Source organism: Limulus polyphemus, unplaced genomic scaffold (assembly GCF_000517525.1).
Source record: "Limulus polyphemus unplaced genomic scaffold, Limulus_polyphemus-2.1.2 Scaffold178, whole genome shotgun sequence".
Classification (NCBI taxonomy): domain Eukaryota; kingdom Metazoa; phylum Arthropoda; class Merostomata; order Xiphosura; family Limulidae; genus Limulus; species Limulus polyphemus.
In genome coordinates this window covers 463,670-480,761 of record NW_013665788.1, presented here as the reverse complement: position 1 = coordinate 480,761, position 17,092 = coordinate 463,670, and the positions used below count along the sequence as shown (strand labels likewise).

The 17,092-nt window shown below is 34.7% G+C and overlaps 1 protein-coding gene across 1 annotated transcript in view; it reads left to right on the top strand.

Moving 5' to 3' along the window:
• The first annotated feature begins 5,584 nt into the window (after positions 1–5,584).
• Positions 5,585–17,092, top strand: part of LOC106478074 (beta-parvin-like) — a 44,001-nt gene continuing 32,493 nt past the window's right edge. Inside the window, exons 1-2 of the mRNA XM_022381610.1 lie at positions 5,585–5,692; positions 9,232–9,723. Coding sequence (XP_022237318.1) covers positions 9,234–9,723 — 490 coding nt within the window. The 5' untranslated portion in view covers positions 5,585–5,692; positions 9,232–9,233. The remainder of the gene's footprint in view (positions 5,693–9,231; positions 9,724–17,092) is intronic.

Here is a 17,092-nt window from a genome sequence, read left to right as displayed (position 1 = left end):
CTGAATATGACTGAAAATTTTCATTTTTTCTGAAAAGGTGGTGTCTATTTACTTGTGACCACGCTGTGTATGTAGAATAATAATAAAGGGAGCTGATAACCAATTACCGATATAAGATACTCTCCAGTAATACACTGTAATTAAATATAACCGTTTTTGTTAATACAAACTGCAGGAAAAGAACAGACAAAGGCTCAGGTTAAAAATTCTAACGTACTTTTGTTTGAAAAATACAACGTGTACTTTCAACAAAAACGTTTATTGCTTTTGCCATTGTAAGGTCCTGCTCTATCTGATGAATGCTCATCTTTACAGTGGCCTTGCAGCATACTCTCCACTGTTTCATTGCAAAAGGTTGTCATGTTCACACTACTACTTCCTGTAAGCTTTCCATAATCCATCTAGTGTACGAGAACGGTGGCTTTCAAGTGCCCATTTAACAATCACACACAAATCCATGGGCCCGGCATGGCCAGGTGGATAAGGTGCTCGACTCACAATCTGAGGGTCGCGGGTTCGAATCCGCATACCACCAAACATGCTCGCCCTTTCAGCCGTGGGGGCGTTATAATGTGACGGTCAATCCCATTATTCGTTGGTAAAAGAGTAGCCCAAGAGTTGGCGGTGGGTGGTGATGACTAGCTGCCTTCCCTCTAGTCTTACACTGCTAAATTAGAGACGGCTAGCGCAGATAGCCCTCGTGTAGCTTTGCGCGAAATTCCAACAACAAACAAACAAACACAAATCCATAGATGATGCATTCGGCAACTCGACCGGTATGTCATCATATGGAACAGAATTAATATTTGCTTCATTCTCCAGCTGCCTTCGGTATGCGGCAGTTGAATGGATATGCCGTGGAAGAAACTTGTGTACATGTTATTTGAGTCTCTTTTCCAGATAAAGATCTTTCTTCATTATGCTGTGGGTTGTTGTCTAGAATACGTAGACGGCTTTTGCCACTGACCTTTGTCTTTGTGAATTCCTTCCTGCTGCTTTCTTTCACAGCTGGGGTACGAGTTGTTGCATGTTTCTAGATGGTCCTGATTTCCCAAGTTTTTTAATGATATGAAGTATATACCCACCTCGGAAGTTATAAATCCTCGATATATAAATTTTAGACATGACTCTTGGACCCCCTGGAGTACCCTCGCTGACCCCACTTTAAGAAACGCTGAACTAGGTAAATTATCAAAATCAAAACGCCCTCAGTGGCTCAGCAGTACGTCTGCAGGCTTATGACGCTAAAAATTGGTTTTGATATCCGTTGTGGCCAAAGTACAGATAGCCCGTTGTATAGCTTTGGTTGTTGTTAAGAGCAAAGATACACCATTAGTAGTCTGTGTTGTGCCCACCGCGTGTAATCGAAACCCGATTTTCGGCTTAATATTTTTAAAAACGTATCATTCACGAAGTGTTTGGGAACGTAAATGATAACAAATATCTTACAAATAATTATTAAAATTCCTTAACAGCAATTTATTTTAAAAGTTAGTTCCAATAAAAGAAAAGCTACACAATGGGCTATCTGTGTTGTGCATACTACGGGTATCAAAACCTGATGTTTTGCGTAAATAAACCCTCAGACTTACAGATGAACCAACGGTAGGGGCAGTGCTTGTTTGTTTTGTAATTAAGCACAAAGCTACACAATGGGCTATCTGTGCTCTGCCCACCACGGGTATCGAAACCCGGTTTCTAGCGTTGTAAGTCCGCAGACATACCGCTGTGCCACTGGGGCTCCATATCAGTGTCGACGAGGCCTTTCGCTCAGTATCAGGGGTCATCAGGTAAGTTGGGGTGCAATAGATAGAGTAATGGTTGAAACACTATAACTTATGTGATAAAATAGCATGAATAACAACTGTTATGGTGAAAACTAGATTAAATTAGTGAAATATAATTTCGGTCAATTTTATTCAAATTGTTTACAAATCAGTTTACAAATTATGGCATGGGTTAATTACCACAATATTATATTATTTATTCACTTTAACACCTATTATTTATTATATATTTTTACTTTAACTTTACTCATCTCTCTGAAGAACTGGAGAATCAGCACGCTAGTCGCCATATTCCGAAAGCAAGTGAAGATAAAAGAATTTTAAGTGAATTTCGGCTAAATCCGGAGAGTTTCCAGGCACTGCTCAAATACTAGGTTGAAACAAATAATAGATATACTTTAGTGGTAAATTTATATGTAAGGTTTAGACTTATTTCACTAATTGAGGTTAAGCAAAGTATATATAATTTATATAAGACTTCAACACTGAGATATGGGAGATGCAACATAAACATTGAATTATATGTAAAAAGAGGTATCATTCTTGTGTTAGCTTGAGGTGAAGAATGTAATATCAAATTTTGTGTAGTACCTACTTTGGATATTTTAAGCTTTGTGTAGGGAATATTAAACAATATTAAATAATATTAAACAAGTGAGACACAATTTATGTGTAACTTTCTATTTGAAAGTTAACTAGAGTGCCTTTTTGTGGCTCAACTACAAGCTTGAAGAATTATAAAGTAAAATTATGGGTTCTATCCTTACGGTGGGTACAGTGCAGATAACAAACATGAATTATATTTGTCATAAGATTATAGTATTAGGATTATTTTATTTAGTCCCTTGTAGTTTTTCCGAGAAGAAGAATGTGTAACAGTATTTGAACTACACATAACACATATATAACGTGGTTGAAATACTATTATACACTTTTTTCTCCTCGGATAGCTTCTAAGAGACCGGGCCCGGCATGGCCAAGTGGTTAAGGCGCTCGACTCGCAATTGGAGGGTCGTGGGGGCGTTATAATGTGACGGTCAATCCCACTATTCGTTGGTAAAAGAGTAGCCCAAGAGTCTTACACTGCTAAATTAAGGACGGCTAGCGCAGATAGCCCTTGTGTAGCTTTAAGCAAAATTATAAAAACCTAAACCTAAGGGATCAAATAAAGAATGTAATGTCTAAAAATACAAGAAACCCAATACTATTGTTTTATGACAAATATAATTGATTATAATAACGGTTCTCCAGTTTAAAGGCTGTCACACCAAAGGGAAAATGAAACTTAGCGTTACTGTAACATTACAGGGGAAAAAAGTTGCGATTCTATATTTTCAAATTTTGTCAATTGTTAAATTATTTACTAGTCTAAATCAACCAAATTTACAAACTATCTAGTAATCTTATTTCGTTCTTAATTGTACCTTCATTATTTACACCTGTCATGCCTCTCAGTGGCACAGCGGTATGTCTGCGGACTTACAACGCTAGAAACCGGGTTTCGATACCCGTGGTGGGCAGAGCACAGATAACCCATGTGTAGCTTTGTGCTTAAATTCAAACAAATAAACACTGATATGGCAAATATAATGTGTCTGACATATTTCTATCGTTCTTCTTTACATTCACTCTTAAGTTACTACACTTACCTTACCTTTCAGGTCTCTGGTGTTTAATATATGACCTCTGAGCGAGGTAGTCTTCCCTCCAGCGAGCGCTGTGACTATGCAATATTTTTTTCAGTATCTGACATATTTATATCGTATATATCTTATATTATCTTGTCGCCAGTATTATACTTTTCTGGACCACCCCGAAAAATTATGTAACATCTAATTAAAGACTTTCTTATTACGTACAATAAATGAAGATTTCTTTCTTTACTCATCGTTGCCTTCTTATTCAAATTGTTTACCTAAAAAATACTTTAATTTTAATTTTTTAGCAATACTAAATAAACTGAATCAAGGTTATTTAGTATTGCTGAAGATTTTATGTTAGAGTATTTGAAGTTATAGTCAGCAATATACTAAATAATTTTCAAATGTCTTACGATCAGCCAATTCCAAAAGTCCATAACTAAATAAAATATGTTTAATTAAAGGATCTTAAGTTATGAGCGATAACATAATTGTATTGTAAACTGAAATACATTAGCTTCTATTTCTGATAAAATATAGGCTATAGCCAGCTGAATAATGTATTTATCATATCTGATCTGACAAGTCGAACCAATGTCAATTCTACGGAATGCCAATAACCACTGCAGCTTTATTTCAGCTCTACAGTTCCAATTATATTTCGAGAAGAAAGAGTATAAAGATAAGTCAGTAAAAACTCACATCAAGTTTGATTAAAATTATACCAACAGAGCATATAAAAATAAAGTTTGGAGACAGGGCCAAGTTTCTTTGCTAAAGAACAAATAATTATAGAATCATTAAACAGTTGGTCCGCTGAGTAATGTCGAATAATAAATTAGGCGAAATGTCATAATGATTTTCACACACCTAAATTAATTTAAGTTCTTATGAGGAGAGTTATAAGGGACTCGCAAACCCCATAAAAAATTAACCAATAATGTTACACTAAATAGAATAATTAAATGTTCTTTTTCTTTTATTATTGAGCAAAGCTGAATAACCACACAGGTCCAACAAAATGCGAAAATTTAACCTTAACATTTAAATATTTAGTCTTATGTTGCGAAACAATATTATTCGCCTTATGAATTCCCCCATTAGGTCAGCTGTAAGTTTATGGACTTACAATTCTGAAACTCCAGGTTTGATTCCCCACAATAAAAATAGTTCAAATAGTCCATTGTGTAACTTTCCACTAAGAAGACAACATTATCTTATGAAAATGATTGATTCAGGGACAGAAGTGTAGATTTTGCGACAAGTTAAGTCTCATTTAGAGCGAGCAGTTGGAATCATACAAAATAGAACACATGCGCAGCTGCGTGTTCAAGAATTTGTGAAATATATGTATTGTGACGCCTTTAAAACTGATCATAGATTCGATCATTTTATGTGTTGACAGACTTCATTCATTGGGATTATTTTGTAAGGATTCATCATTGTGTGGAAGTAAAAGGTACATGTTTCCGGAAAACAATGAGTAGAAAAAATATCAAAAAAATAAAGGAGGCGAGTTACCTTTTCTAGTGACGTATTTTTTATTGTCAGTTGTTTTATAAGAAAGAGCTGGATTTCACCTTTATATGGGTGTTTTATTTTTGATACGCTTACTACTGTAATATTGTAAACTTTTCACAGCCTTGTTATTATGACTCACTAGTAGATGTCATTACTTGCTTTACTTAGAGCATAAAACTAGTCCCCCGATGGGACAACTGTAAATTAACGGACTTACAAGACTCAAATCCAGGGTTCGATTCCCCGTGGTGTACACAACAAATAGCCCAATGTGGGTTTGATCTAAAACAAAGTATAATATTAACATCGGCTCTTCGTTTTTAAATTTAGTAACACTTTTTGTTGAGATATAGTGCGGTAAATTACTTCTTGTTGGGCTAATTTTATTGTTTTATCTTGTACTATACAGCACTGTGTTTAAAGTAATATTCAAACCAATAGGTTGGCATATTTTAATAAGCTGAAATATTATAGATTTCTGATGTTAGCTTTCTACGTGCACTTACTACTTCGGTAACTTTGTTCTACAACAGTATATGGTGACATTAGCTGATTTGTCGTGAACATTTCCGTAGAAATTGTGGCGTCAGAGCGGAAGCAGCCTAGAAAAAAGGAAACGCCATGGTCCCTGACGGAATGGTATTACTTATACACTAAAATCCATGATATCTTGTGCCCAGGCATCGAGTCTTTGTTTTTGAGGTCTTCTATTCCCAAAATTATTCAAGATCCCTGTAGATGAAAGTAAGTTGATTTATGTCGCTTCTCATAATTTTATTGAGCATTCGTAATATCAAGTCTGTTTAACAGAAGATGAATTGTTTAATTTTGCAGAAAAATTGAATCTTATATTCGAGACCTATCTCGCAACTCGTTTTTGTCCAAGACCATTTGTAGACAATATCCCTGACGCTGTTGGATGACATGTTTATGTCAGTGGTAATCTGTGATGAGTTTTCTTGTTTCCCCAGACGTGATACGTAATTTTTTTTTTACTAACATGTTTCATTATTTATTTTCCACTTAATTTAATCTTTTCACTAAAGGTGGTTCTGGTAGGACAAGTAAAATTGAATAACAATAATGGACAAATTTCCAGTAAGTGCTGAAGTCAATTGTGAAAAGCTATAAATGATACATAAAACTCACTTTGTTCCTCTATAGTATCTCCGTATTACGAAAGCAAAACATATACTAATGATTAAGACCACTATACGTTTATCTTAAGCCCCCCAGTGGCACAGCGGTATGTCTGCGGACTTACCACGCTAGAATCCGGGTTTCGATACCGGTGGTGGGTAGAGCACAGATAGCCCTTGTGTAGCTTTGTGCATAATTAAAAAGAAACAAAGAAACGTTTATCTTAAAGGTTTTTACTCCATTCTAAATAAATTAAGAATTAACAATACCGTACTTAATGCTTATATTTTCATACAATTCTACATTTTATGAAATAACACTGCCGAGTTTATCTAGGTGGCTAAAAAGCAGTGTGATTATTGCGCACTTTTCTTTGATTAATACTGAACATTTATAATTGAAGCAGTTTGATAAGCTAAGCTGTTTGCGTGAATTTGTTTTTAGAACTAACTGTATGTAGGACTTGTACACTTGTCCTGTTCAACCTTATTATGTAAGTGTGATAGCATTTACTCCTATGTTTTGTTTATCTTGTAGCAAATCGAAGAGTTATGTTGTACGTAGTATGAAGATGTGTTTCGGAAATTATTTTTATGTGAATATAGATAACTTTTTGGAAAGGAAAAAAGAAAGATTTAACTCACCAGATTACTGTTATTTTTCTTCGGTTATTTAAGATAATAATGCAAAAACATTTTACAAATTGTAATATGGTCTACCTCAGTTTCATTGTTTGTTTAATTATGCACAAAGCTACACAAGGGCTATCTGTGCTCTGCCCACCACGGGTATCGAAACCCGGTTTCTAGCGTTGTAGCTCCGCAGACATAACCGCTGTGTCACTGGGGGGCCAGTTTCATTGTACCTCTTTGTCTAAAACATAATCCACTTCGTATCACAGATATGCTTCAAATGAGCAAAATTTTTAAATCGCCATGATACTATAAGAAAGTAATGACAAAGCGATTTTTTAACACTTTCTATTTTATTTTTTAGCAAACTTTATATTATAATTACAAGAAAATCAGTTAATTAATTCAACTACTATTATTATTTTTTAAATACTGCATGGTGTAAGTGTAAATTGATATACAATGGTATACTGTGCACTTATATAAATAAAAGCACGGAAAATGTTACAGATGAAAAAGTACACATGTTCGGCGAATTAATTTTTTTCCACATTGTAATCTGAAGTCAAACTCTTACAGCGCTTAACGACACCGGGTTAGCTCAATGTTCAGTTGAAAATGATTGTTTGTAATTAAGCACAAAGCTACACAATGGGCTATCTGTGCTCTGCCCACCACGGGTATCGAAACCCGGATTCTAGCGTTGTAAGTCCGCAGACATATCGCTGTGACACTGGGGGGCGTTGAAAACGAAGTCAAACTTTACAGTTTCAAAAAAATATGTTTTTCCCCAGATATTTGAGATGAAACTTTCATTAAATTCCATTTGTTAAAATTTACCTTATAGTTAATGTATAATTGATTATAAAAAAGGTATTGCTGTCGGTTATAAACTACTATTATTAGGTAAATGAAGTTTTTTTTTATCTTTACAGCTCATTCTTAGATTCTATAATGTGGCAAGCTAACAACCTATTAGTGAACATGTATATTTCTTTTGTTTTCTCAATCGACCGTGAAGTAATTATATGTCTTGTAGAAGATGTAATAGATAATAAGCATTGTGTTTAATACACTATTCATTGAACACAATTGATTTATTGTTACACAGATCTCATCAAATCCGTTTAGATAACTTATGATTATGATACTCAGATATATGATTATGCTGCAAATAAGTATCGAATAAATATAGCACAAATAGGATCCATAAATAGCACAAATGAAACAAAGATTCTGACCGTTTTAACATTTCAGATTGTAACTCATTTTTAAATTCAAACTAAACTAAAAGGAATGATGAGATTTTTTGCGATATTTCATTAGTTAGTTTTTAGCGAATAAAGGAAATTGGATGATTATAAACAATTAACGAAAGGGTACAGGAAATTTTGCAAAACAATGAACAAAACACACATTTTCCCAAACAGAAAACTTAGTATCACTGAAATATTTAGCTCGAAGCAGAATTTATTATATGTATTAAAATAGTATTATTTTGTTTGTTTGTTATGAATTTCGCGCAAAGCTACACAAGGGCTATCTTCGCTAGCCGTCCCTAATTTAGCAGTGTAAGACTAGAGTGAAGGCAGCTAGTCCTCACCACCCATCGCCAACTCTTGGGCTACTCTTTTACCAACGAATAGTGGGACTGACCATCACATTATAACGCCCCCACTGCTGAAAGGGATTCGAACCCGCAGATTACGAGTCGAGTGCCTTAACCACCTGGCCATGCCGGCCGCTTATTATTTTGTTTATCTATTTGTTTAGAGCAAAGCCAAATTGAGTTATTTGCTGTTTCACTTATAAAATATCATTTTTTTTTACAAATATTAATAAGTGTTTATTTGATATGTATAAAAATACATGATACATAAATGCAGAGAACGCCTGAATGGTCTTATTTTAATATAATTTTAAATGTTACGTTTTATTAATATTTCAATCAATAATTGGTTTATTATTTAATATTTCCCATATTTTATGATTATTGTAAAATAATTTTTAGCCTTGAGAATTTATAAATAGTATACAACAAGGTTAAGTCAGTTGTATGTTTGAGATAGTTGCCTAGTGAGTGTTTTTTCAATTAATGGATACTATAATTCAGTTTCATCATACAGAATAGTAAGTGCACAGCGATGAATCAGCTGTTTTGTTTTTAGTTGTATTTTATAAGAATTAAAGCGGGCATCTCCTTTATATTTTAATGCCATTCTACTTTCGTATGTTCCCAACAATTGGTAATTATCCCATGGCAACAAATATTGTTTTCAAAAAATAAACCTTAATAAACCTGTACATTAGTAAATTTAACGAAAGGTTCCATATAGATTACATCTAGAAGATTATAAACATTGTCGCACGTGAAGAGCAGGTGGAGCTATTTTATCACATAATATAAAGTAAATATCATTTAAATGGTAAAAATATATACTAATAAAGTAACTAGCTAATCTATTTTTTGGGTATTTTATACTATTCTGATAAGTACAAATTTATATTTAGGTATGGAGAATACCACAGGAGGAGCAGTACTTCTAGGCTGTATTGATCATTTTTCGCCTTCTGACGATGAGATTTTGGAAGGTGGCGAACGTTGTGCCACTCGAAAATTATCTCCCATGGAACAACACGCCATTGACGAGGTGTTATATAACTGCACACAAATTCAAACTTTCCAGTCTCTCCCAACCAATCAGTGCAGTTTGCCAGACGATATGGAAGATCTCCCCCCTCCTCCACCAGAACTTTGTATTGATGAGAATCATGAGGAAGTTACCTCACTTCCGCCTCCACCACTATCTAATGGTTATGAAGAAGATTTATCTTTACCACCCCTGCCATTAGAAGATATGGACTGTATAATACCTCCTCCTCCTGAATTTGAAGACTCAGACTTTCAAAATCAGAATGAAACCGTTTCAAATACTAGCTTTAAAGAAGTTATTCTTACGGTTACCGACGAAAATGAAAATACCCTAGTTTTGAATAGTTCTGGTAAGTCTAAAATTTAGCATTTATCCAACGTAAAAAAAGCATACTTTTGCTTATAAGAATGTTTCCTGGTGGGTGATCGATTTCCCGTGGTGGACAGAGCGTACATAGCTTTGCAACATACAGATTCACACACACACACAAAATAACTCACCTATACAAATAATTTTATAGAACTATATGAATTTAACTACCATCCTGTGGTAAGTAAGTGTATTTTTGCAATGAGTAGCATATGAGAATAAAGAATGATAATATTTATATTTCAGTAATATGAAGTTACTGAACTATGTGTGCGTGTGTGTATGATTAAAATTAATGTTGAAAAATTCTAATTTACTGTAAAATTTAAGCATGATTGTTGGTTTGACGAATAAATGTATGTTTACTAACATTCCTGTTAGTCATCGTAAACAACTACGAACTTGTTTAATTGATAACATGTATTTTAGTTTTTATGCACATCTAAAACTACAAATAAGCCACCTCCCCAGTGGGTCAATGGTAAATCTGAGGGCTCACTCAGCTAAAATCCTGGTTTCGATACTCGATAGCTTTGTGCTTAAAGACAAACAAACAAAATTTGCGAATAAAATCCATTTATAGGTTACATTATATTTAAATTGACATATTGCACTGAACAACGCTGCCGCAGCTGATAGAAGCTGTACTTTTTGTACTGAATTGAACGTTGGATTGGACAACACATATGAACGGGGTGTAAGTGTGAAAATTTGGAACACTGTCGTGGCAAACAAAAATTATATCTCGAATCACCAAGAATTGAGTACATCGTGTTTATTTGTTCGTGGTTTCAATATATCCGTAGTGGGCACAGCAAAGATAGCCCATTGCGCTTAACTACAAGCAAACTAACTAAATAAATTATTCCCAGCAAATAAAACTAAAAAGTTAATAATAGCTTTAGTTTAATTTATATATATGGATGTTATTTTCTTTAAATCTTCATTAACCTCTGTGGTAATTTCGATTGATTAACAGTTGTTTACCCGATTTGGTGGTATAAAGTATATCTTAGATATACCTACCAGAATTAATATGGTTCATAGTAAAACAGCCTTGGTTTTCTTTTATCTTAGAGTGGTTTGAATGAAGTTGGCGCCACAACATTCATGTTTCTGCTCTAAATAATTAAATTTGCTCAAAGTATTTAGAATGAATTCAAATTAAGCTGTTATATCAAATTCACACCAGCCACATTTGATAAGATAAAGCATTCTCATATGACTAGGATAGCTAGTCTATAATTTGAACTCATTTTTATTTTTTCACTGGATTCTCAAGCGGAGCACGATGTCTGTGCTGCTAATTTAACTTTTATAAATGTTTTTGCAAAATGACCATCGAGCGATTACATATAATAGTATTCAAAATAGATTCAAATAAATTCTATATAGTTTTGTTTGGATTCTATTTATTCCGTTGGAAACGTCAGCTGAAAAGTATATACGTATTAATTAATTATACAATAGTATTGTCACGGCTTTTATTTTTGGATTGATTCGTTTGGATTATTTGTTGAAAAGAGAAATGCAAAGTCTAGTCCGTTTAATGATAACGAAAGTTTTTTATTTCGTAAACTACAAATTTTACAAGTTAAAAGTAATATTCACTGATAGGCCTAAGTTCACAGTACTACAGTAGATACTAACACAGAACAGTTTCACTTACTTGGTAATTTTTCTCTAGTACATACGGCATTTTTTTCGTATCTGTACTACTTTGTTGAAACACAAGCTCAATATCCACAAAACTGAACTCTTTTATTAAGTTAGCGTGTGTATTATCCAGATAATCTTTTACTATCTGGATAATACATTTGCTAACTTAATAAAAAGACCACTTCCGTTTTATATCTCTCACATCGTTTCCTAAACTTTCAAGAACAAACCATATGTTGAGCCACTCTCATCACGTCACATCAAAGCTTCATCTAGTCAACATTAAAACAACGTCTAAATTTAGGAAAAACATACCCAACAACATTGCCCCTTCATAGAATATGGTGCCCCTTGAAGAATTCTAGTACACAAAGAAAATAATGGTACAGTAAATTTAAACTTCTATAATTAACAATATATATACAATAACTCTTGACAATTAACAACATTAATATTCATAAAAATAGACTTTACAACATTTAGATCATTAAATGCGTGAAAAAAAGTACAATCAAAATTTTGATAACAAAACAAAATATTCTTCTATTACTAATGTTCTGTTCTTACATTGTCCATTCGTCAAATCATTTCGGTTTTATTTTCTGTGCTTACAAAACAAAGATCAGTTGTTTCCTTGGCCTTTATCAACACTTGCTGTCTTGTTATTTGTGAATTTCTCTTCAGTTAGAGGGTTGAGTAACTACTCTATGTAACAACTCTGACAGTGTCCTCTTGCTTTTCAGCAGATTGACTTACCTTTAATGAAGTCTTCTCTGAAATTAGCCAGATGGCTGATCTCTTGTTCACTTACTTCCACAGACAACCACAGTGGATTACTTTTGCTTTGAACTATTTATTTGTTCAGTTGCACTTTAGATTGGTTGTCTTTATTACTTTGTGTTTCTCTTCTTGTTGTCAATCAGAGTTCAACTTCTGGTACTGTAATTATTGTTTAGTGCTCAGGAATATTTTGATTGTAAACTCTGCAACTGTTTGAATTAAGTTTAACCTTGCATTTATGTTTGTATGAAGAGTATTCTCAAGATGCAGATTTCCCCACTGCCAGTTACCCACACATGTGTACAGAAATCATGGATTGAGGATGACCTCTAACTTTCCACTTGCTGGAACTTTATCACCACTTGCTGTTTTTATTAGTGCATCTTTTTTTTTTCTTTTTTTTGCTTGATCTCCGAAGAAAATATTTCTCAGCTTTTATTGCCGGATCAGGTCAAACAATTGTAACTGTAAAATCAGTGTGAATCAACACGGTGGCTTCCCATTAACGTATCCATTAAATTGTGGACTACTTTCTTTGAACTATGCACTCCTTATTTCATCCTTAATATATCGTCTTCTTGGTTTATTATGAACAGTTTAGTCATCACAATCTCGGAAGTAATGTCCAGGTTTTCCACATTTCTAGTAATTTCCTTCCCTTGTCATCCTTATGGAGCAGTTTTTTTTTATTTCCCAAAGGCTTTTGTTAGATGTTTTTAGCCATATGGCCTTTTAAGTTGTAATTGAAACACCTTTATCTTGTGATTTACTTCTTTTTCTCTGAATAGATAGCTGTCTAATTAACTGTTTTAGTTCATGATTCCAGGATGGTGTCTTTAATTGTTTATACGCAAATTTATGTAATTCAAATTCTATCACTAACAGAACATCTTCATATAAAGATGTACACCTTTTTTCGCCTTAGTCTGATTTGTATATCCTCATCCCCTATGGAATCTGTGGATTTTCACGTGCCAATGAATCCACCATTCCAAACCGAGCATCTAGTTAATACAATTAGGCAAGTCTTTCCACATCTTAAACAAATTCAGCTAAGGTCTCATCACTTCTTCTCACTCAAATTTTACTTTAAAAACTTCCTTTTGATGTGAAATTCCAAATATACTTGATAAGGTTGCTACTAATGCCTAGTAATTGTTGCAACTCTCTGTTGAAAGTTTGTTTAGGGTTGTTAAACTGGTTCTTGTAAATATGCAATTAGATTAATAACTTGTTATTCACTTCTCAATCTTTTCATCTTGGAAATTACTTGAAACTGTGCCTGATATGCCTCCCTTAGTCCTTTCCATTATAGTATGTCCATTTGTACGTTTACTATGAATTACTCAATTTGATTATTATGAATCTTCTGCAAAATTATTCTTAATCTTCTTTTAACTTTTCGTCTCTTTGCACCTTGGTCTTCTTTTAATTTTCTGTCTCTTTCTTGTTGATCAGTATTTCATCATTCCCAGCAAATTTTTGACCTTGCTTCGAATACGCGCTTTCATCTTGAGGTTGGATCTTGATTTTATGTTATTTTTTATCAAAATAATCCCACACTTGGCACCAATGTTGTCATAGCTTCTATTGTTAGGTGGATTTGTTGGGTAAGAAGAATACAAAGTTCGGCCCATTTAATGATATCAAAATCATTTTATTTATTGAATTACAAGATTTATAAGTCAACTAACATTTGACAATAGGCAAAGTTAACAGTAATGGTATAGTGAGGGGAAAGTGCAGATTGGGAAAATGCCTGACCGTCATTTTTGGCCTTTCAGAAAATCAGCGTTATATCAGGTAAATAAAGAAATAATAGGAACATAGCAAAAATTACAGAAATTACTTGTCCTAGAATTTTTCGCGCCCAAAAAAATTAAACATATAACACATATAGCAGACATGTACCCTTTATAATGTTTTCAGCTATATGCCTTTATGACATATTTCCAGTCTTACTGATGTGTTCATGATTGACGATAAATCATGTTTGTTTGTTTTTGAATTTCGCGCAAAGCTACACGAGGGCTATCTGCGCTAGCCGTCCCTAATTTAGTAGTGTAAGATTAGAGGCAAGGTAGCTAGTCATCACCAGCCACCGCCAACTCTTGGGCTACTCTTTTACCAACGAATAGTGGGATTGACCGTCACTTTATAATGCCCCCACGGCTGAAAGGGCGAGCATGTTTGGTGTGACGGTGATTCGAACCCGCGACTCTCAGATTGCGAGTCGAGTGCCCTAACCATCTGGTCATGCCGGGCCCAGATAATTGTTTGTTTGTTTTGTTTTTTTAATTATGCACAAAGCTACACAAGGGCTATCTGTGCTCTGCCCACCACGGGTATCGAAACCGGATTCTAGCGTTGTAAGTCCGCAGACATACCGCTATGCCATTGGGGGCAGGGCCCAGATAAATCATGATTAATTCAATGCAAAATTACTCGTAGTGAACTTATTGATTATTAGTTTTTAATTGTTTGTTTGTTTGTAATTAAGCATAAAGCTGCACAATGGACTATCTGTGCTCTGCCCACCACGGAAACCCGGATTCTAGCGTTGTAAATCCGCAGACATACCGCTGTGCCACTGGGGTGCAGTTTTAATGGAAAAATTTTATTCAGAAATTAAATATAAATGACAATATACATTATGAACTACAACACTTACTCAACTGTGGATCATGTTTCATTAGTTATCAGTTCAGATAGTCCCATCGAGTGCCACATCTGACACACTGAGTAAAACTTCAGCTTTTATACATCCTCGGTCGGCCCGGCATGTCCAGATGGTTAGGGCGCTCGACTCGCAATCTGCAGGTCGCGGGTTCGAATCCCCATCACACCAAACATGCTCGCCCTTTCAGCCGTGGGGGCGTTATAATTTGACGGTCAATCCCACTATTCGTTCATAAAAGAGTAGCCCAAGAGTTGGCGGTGGGTGGTGATGATTAGCTGCCTTCCCTCTAGTCTTACACTACTAAATTAGGGACGGCTAGCGAAGATAGCCCTCGTGTAGCTTTGCGCGAAATTCATAACAAACAAACATCCTCGGTTGGTCAGTGGTAAGCTTAAAGATTTATAATACTAAAATCTGGATTTCGATTCACTGTGATGGATAAAGTGGAGATAGCCCATTGTGTAACCTTGCAGTAAGAAAACAGGAACAACAAAACTATGACCTTTAAATGGGCATTTAAAACCTACAAAATTCATTGGCAGAAGTTTATCGTATCTTTAGTCTTTGTTAAAACATTGCGGTATCGCACAAATTAACCACAGAATAAAGAGTTAGGCGGGAGGTGTGCAGACTAAGGACGTGACTGATGGTAGCTATTACTTGATTCTCCGGCAAAAATAGCTCATTCGTTATTCCTGTAAGACAAACATATAAATTGATCAAGGTCTTCACACAGTTCCAGCACACTAGTCGGGAAAGGGGAGTTAGTAATTTGCTTAAGCGCCTTACTGTGTCCAAAAAAGGAAGTATAAAGACGACAGAGCTTACATATTTATACTTTTTTAACTAAATGGGTGTAAAACATATAGTTCATCCGCGTATTACAACATACGTTGAATATTCACAAAATTGAAGTAACAGACGAACTGGCTAACAAACGCATAAACTCAATAATCAATCCACTGCTGTAACAAATCATTAGTCATTCACAATCATTCTATTGTAACTCGCGTACTAAAGTGTTCATATTCTTTCCTAAGCTCTTAAGATAATTTCAAACGTTCAGCCACGCATTTATCACATGACTTCAACTCTCCCTCTATCCTCGATAAAACACAGAGCCTATGATAACAGAAACTGAGTCATTATGTGGTACTGTAGTGTCTTATAGTATGGCTAAAGACATGTTATGTAGACAAATTATACTGGCGTTTATCTTGAAGTACTTTATAAGCATTTTGTTGAAAGCTGCCTCAAAAACTGACTGTTTGAAAGATTCTTAAATGACCAAATTATAAGTTCATGTTTCAGCTTCTTCGAGGATTGGTTTTATACAGTCTATGAATTTTTGCTTTGTTTGGCTTAATGGATCTGCTGTATAACAATTAGCTGCATCAGTTATTGAATTGAGGAGATCTGATGCCATTCCTATTGTTAAAATGATAATCAGTTTTGTCTACCTCATTAACAAGATTATGCCAATGACGTGACGTTTCGAATATAAAAATTAAATTGACTGACTAAGCGCCGGTGTATACACGTGTACCGCTATAGTTACTTTGATTCTCCATCGTCCATAATATTGAAATTGTTGAAAAGGATGTTCGTTTTTAGTTGACTCTTAATGATTGTTTCATGAAAGTTGTTTTAAATCTTAATTTTATTCTAATTAGTGACTGATCAATGACGTAATCAAACTTACGTTACAATTATAATATAAATATGAGAGAACCTGTAAAGTATACATGCCCATTATAATTATGGAATTCCTGTTCTTAAGAACAACAGTTCGAGTTCACGTTGCATTACGTGTTTTGTAGTACGTTAACATATTCGTAGTATAAATAAAATATATTTTTTAGTTTGATACCCTGTTTTGGCCTGGCATAGCCAGGTGGTTAGGGAGCTCAACTCGCAATCTGCGGGTGGCGGCTTCGAATCCCATCCCACCAAATATGCTCGCCCTTTCAACCGTGGGGTGTTATAATGAAACGGTCAATCCCACTATTCGTTGGTAAAAGTGTAGCCCAAGAGTGGGCAGTGGGTGGTGATGACTAGCTGCCTTCCCTCTGGTCTTACACTGCTAAAGTAGGGACGGCTAGCGCAGATAGCCCTCGTGTAGCTTTGCGCGAAATTCATAACAAACATATAAACATTTATCGTAAATTATTAGTGAGCGAGCTTTTTCGGTGCGGATGCATCTTCTCCAAAATTGGTGTGGAGGTTCATT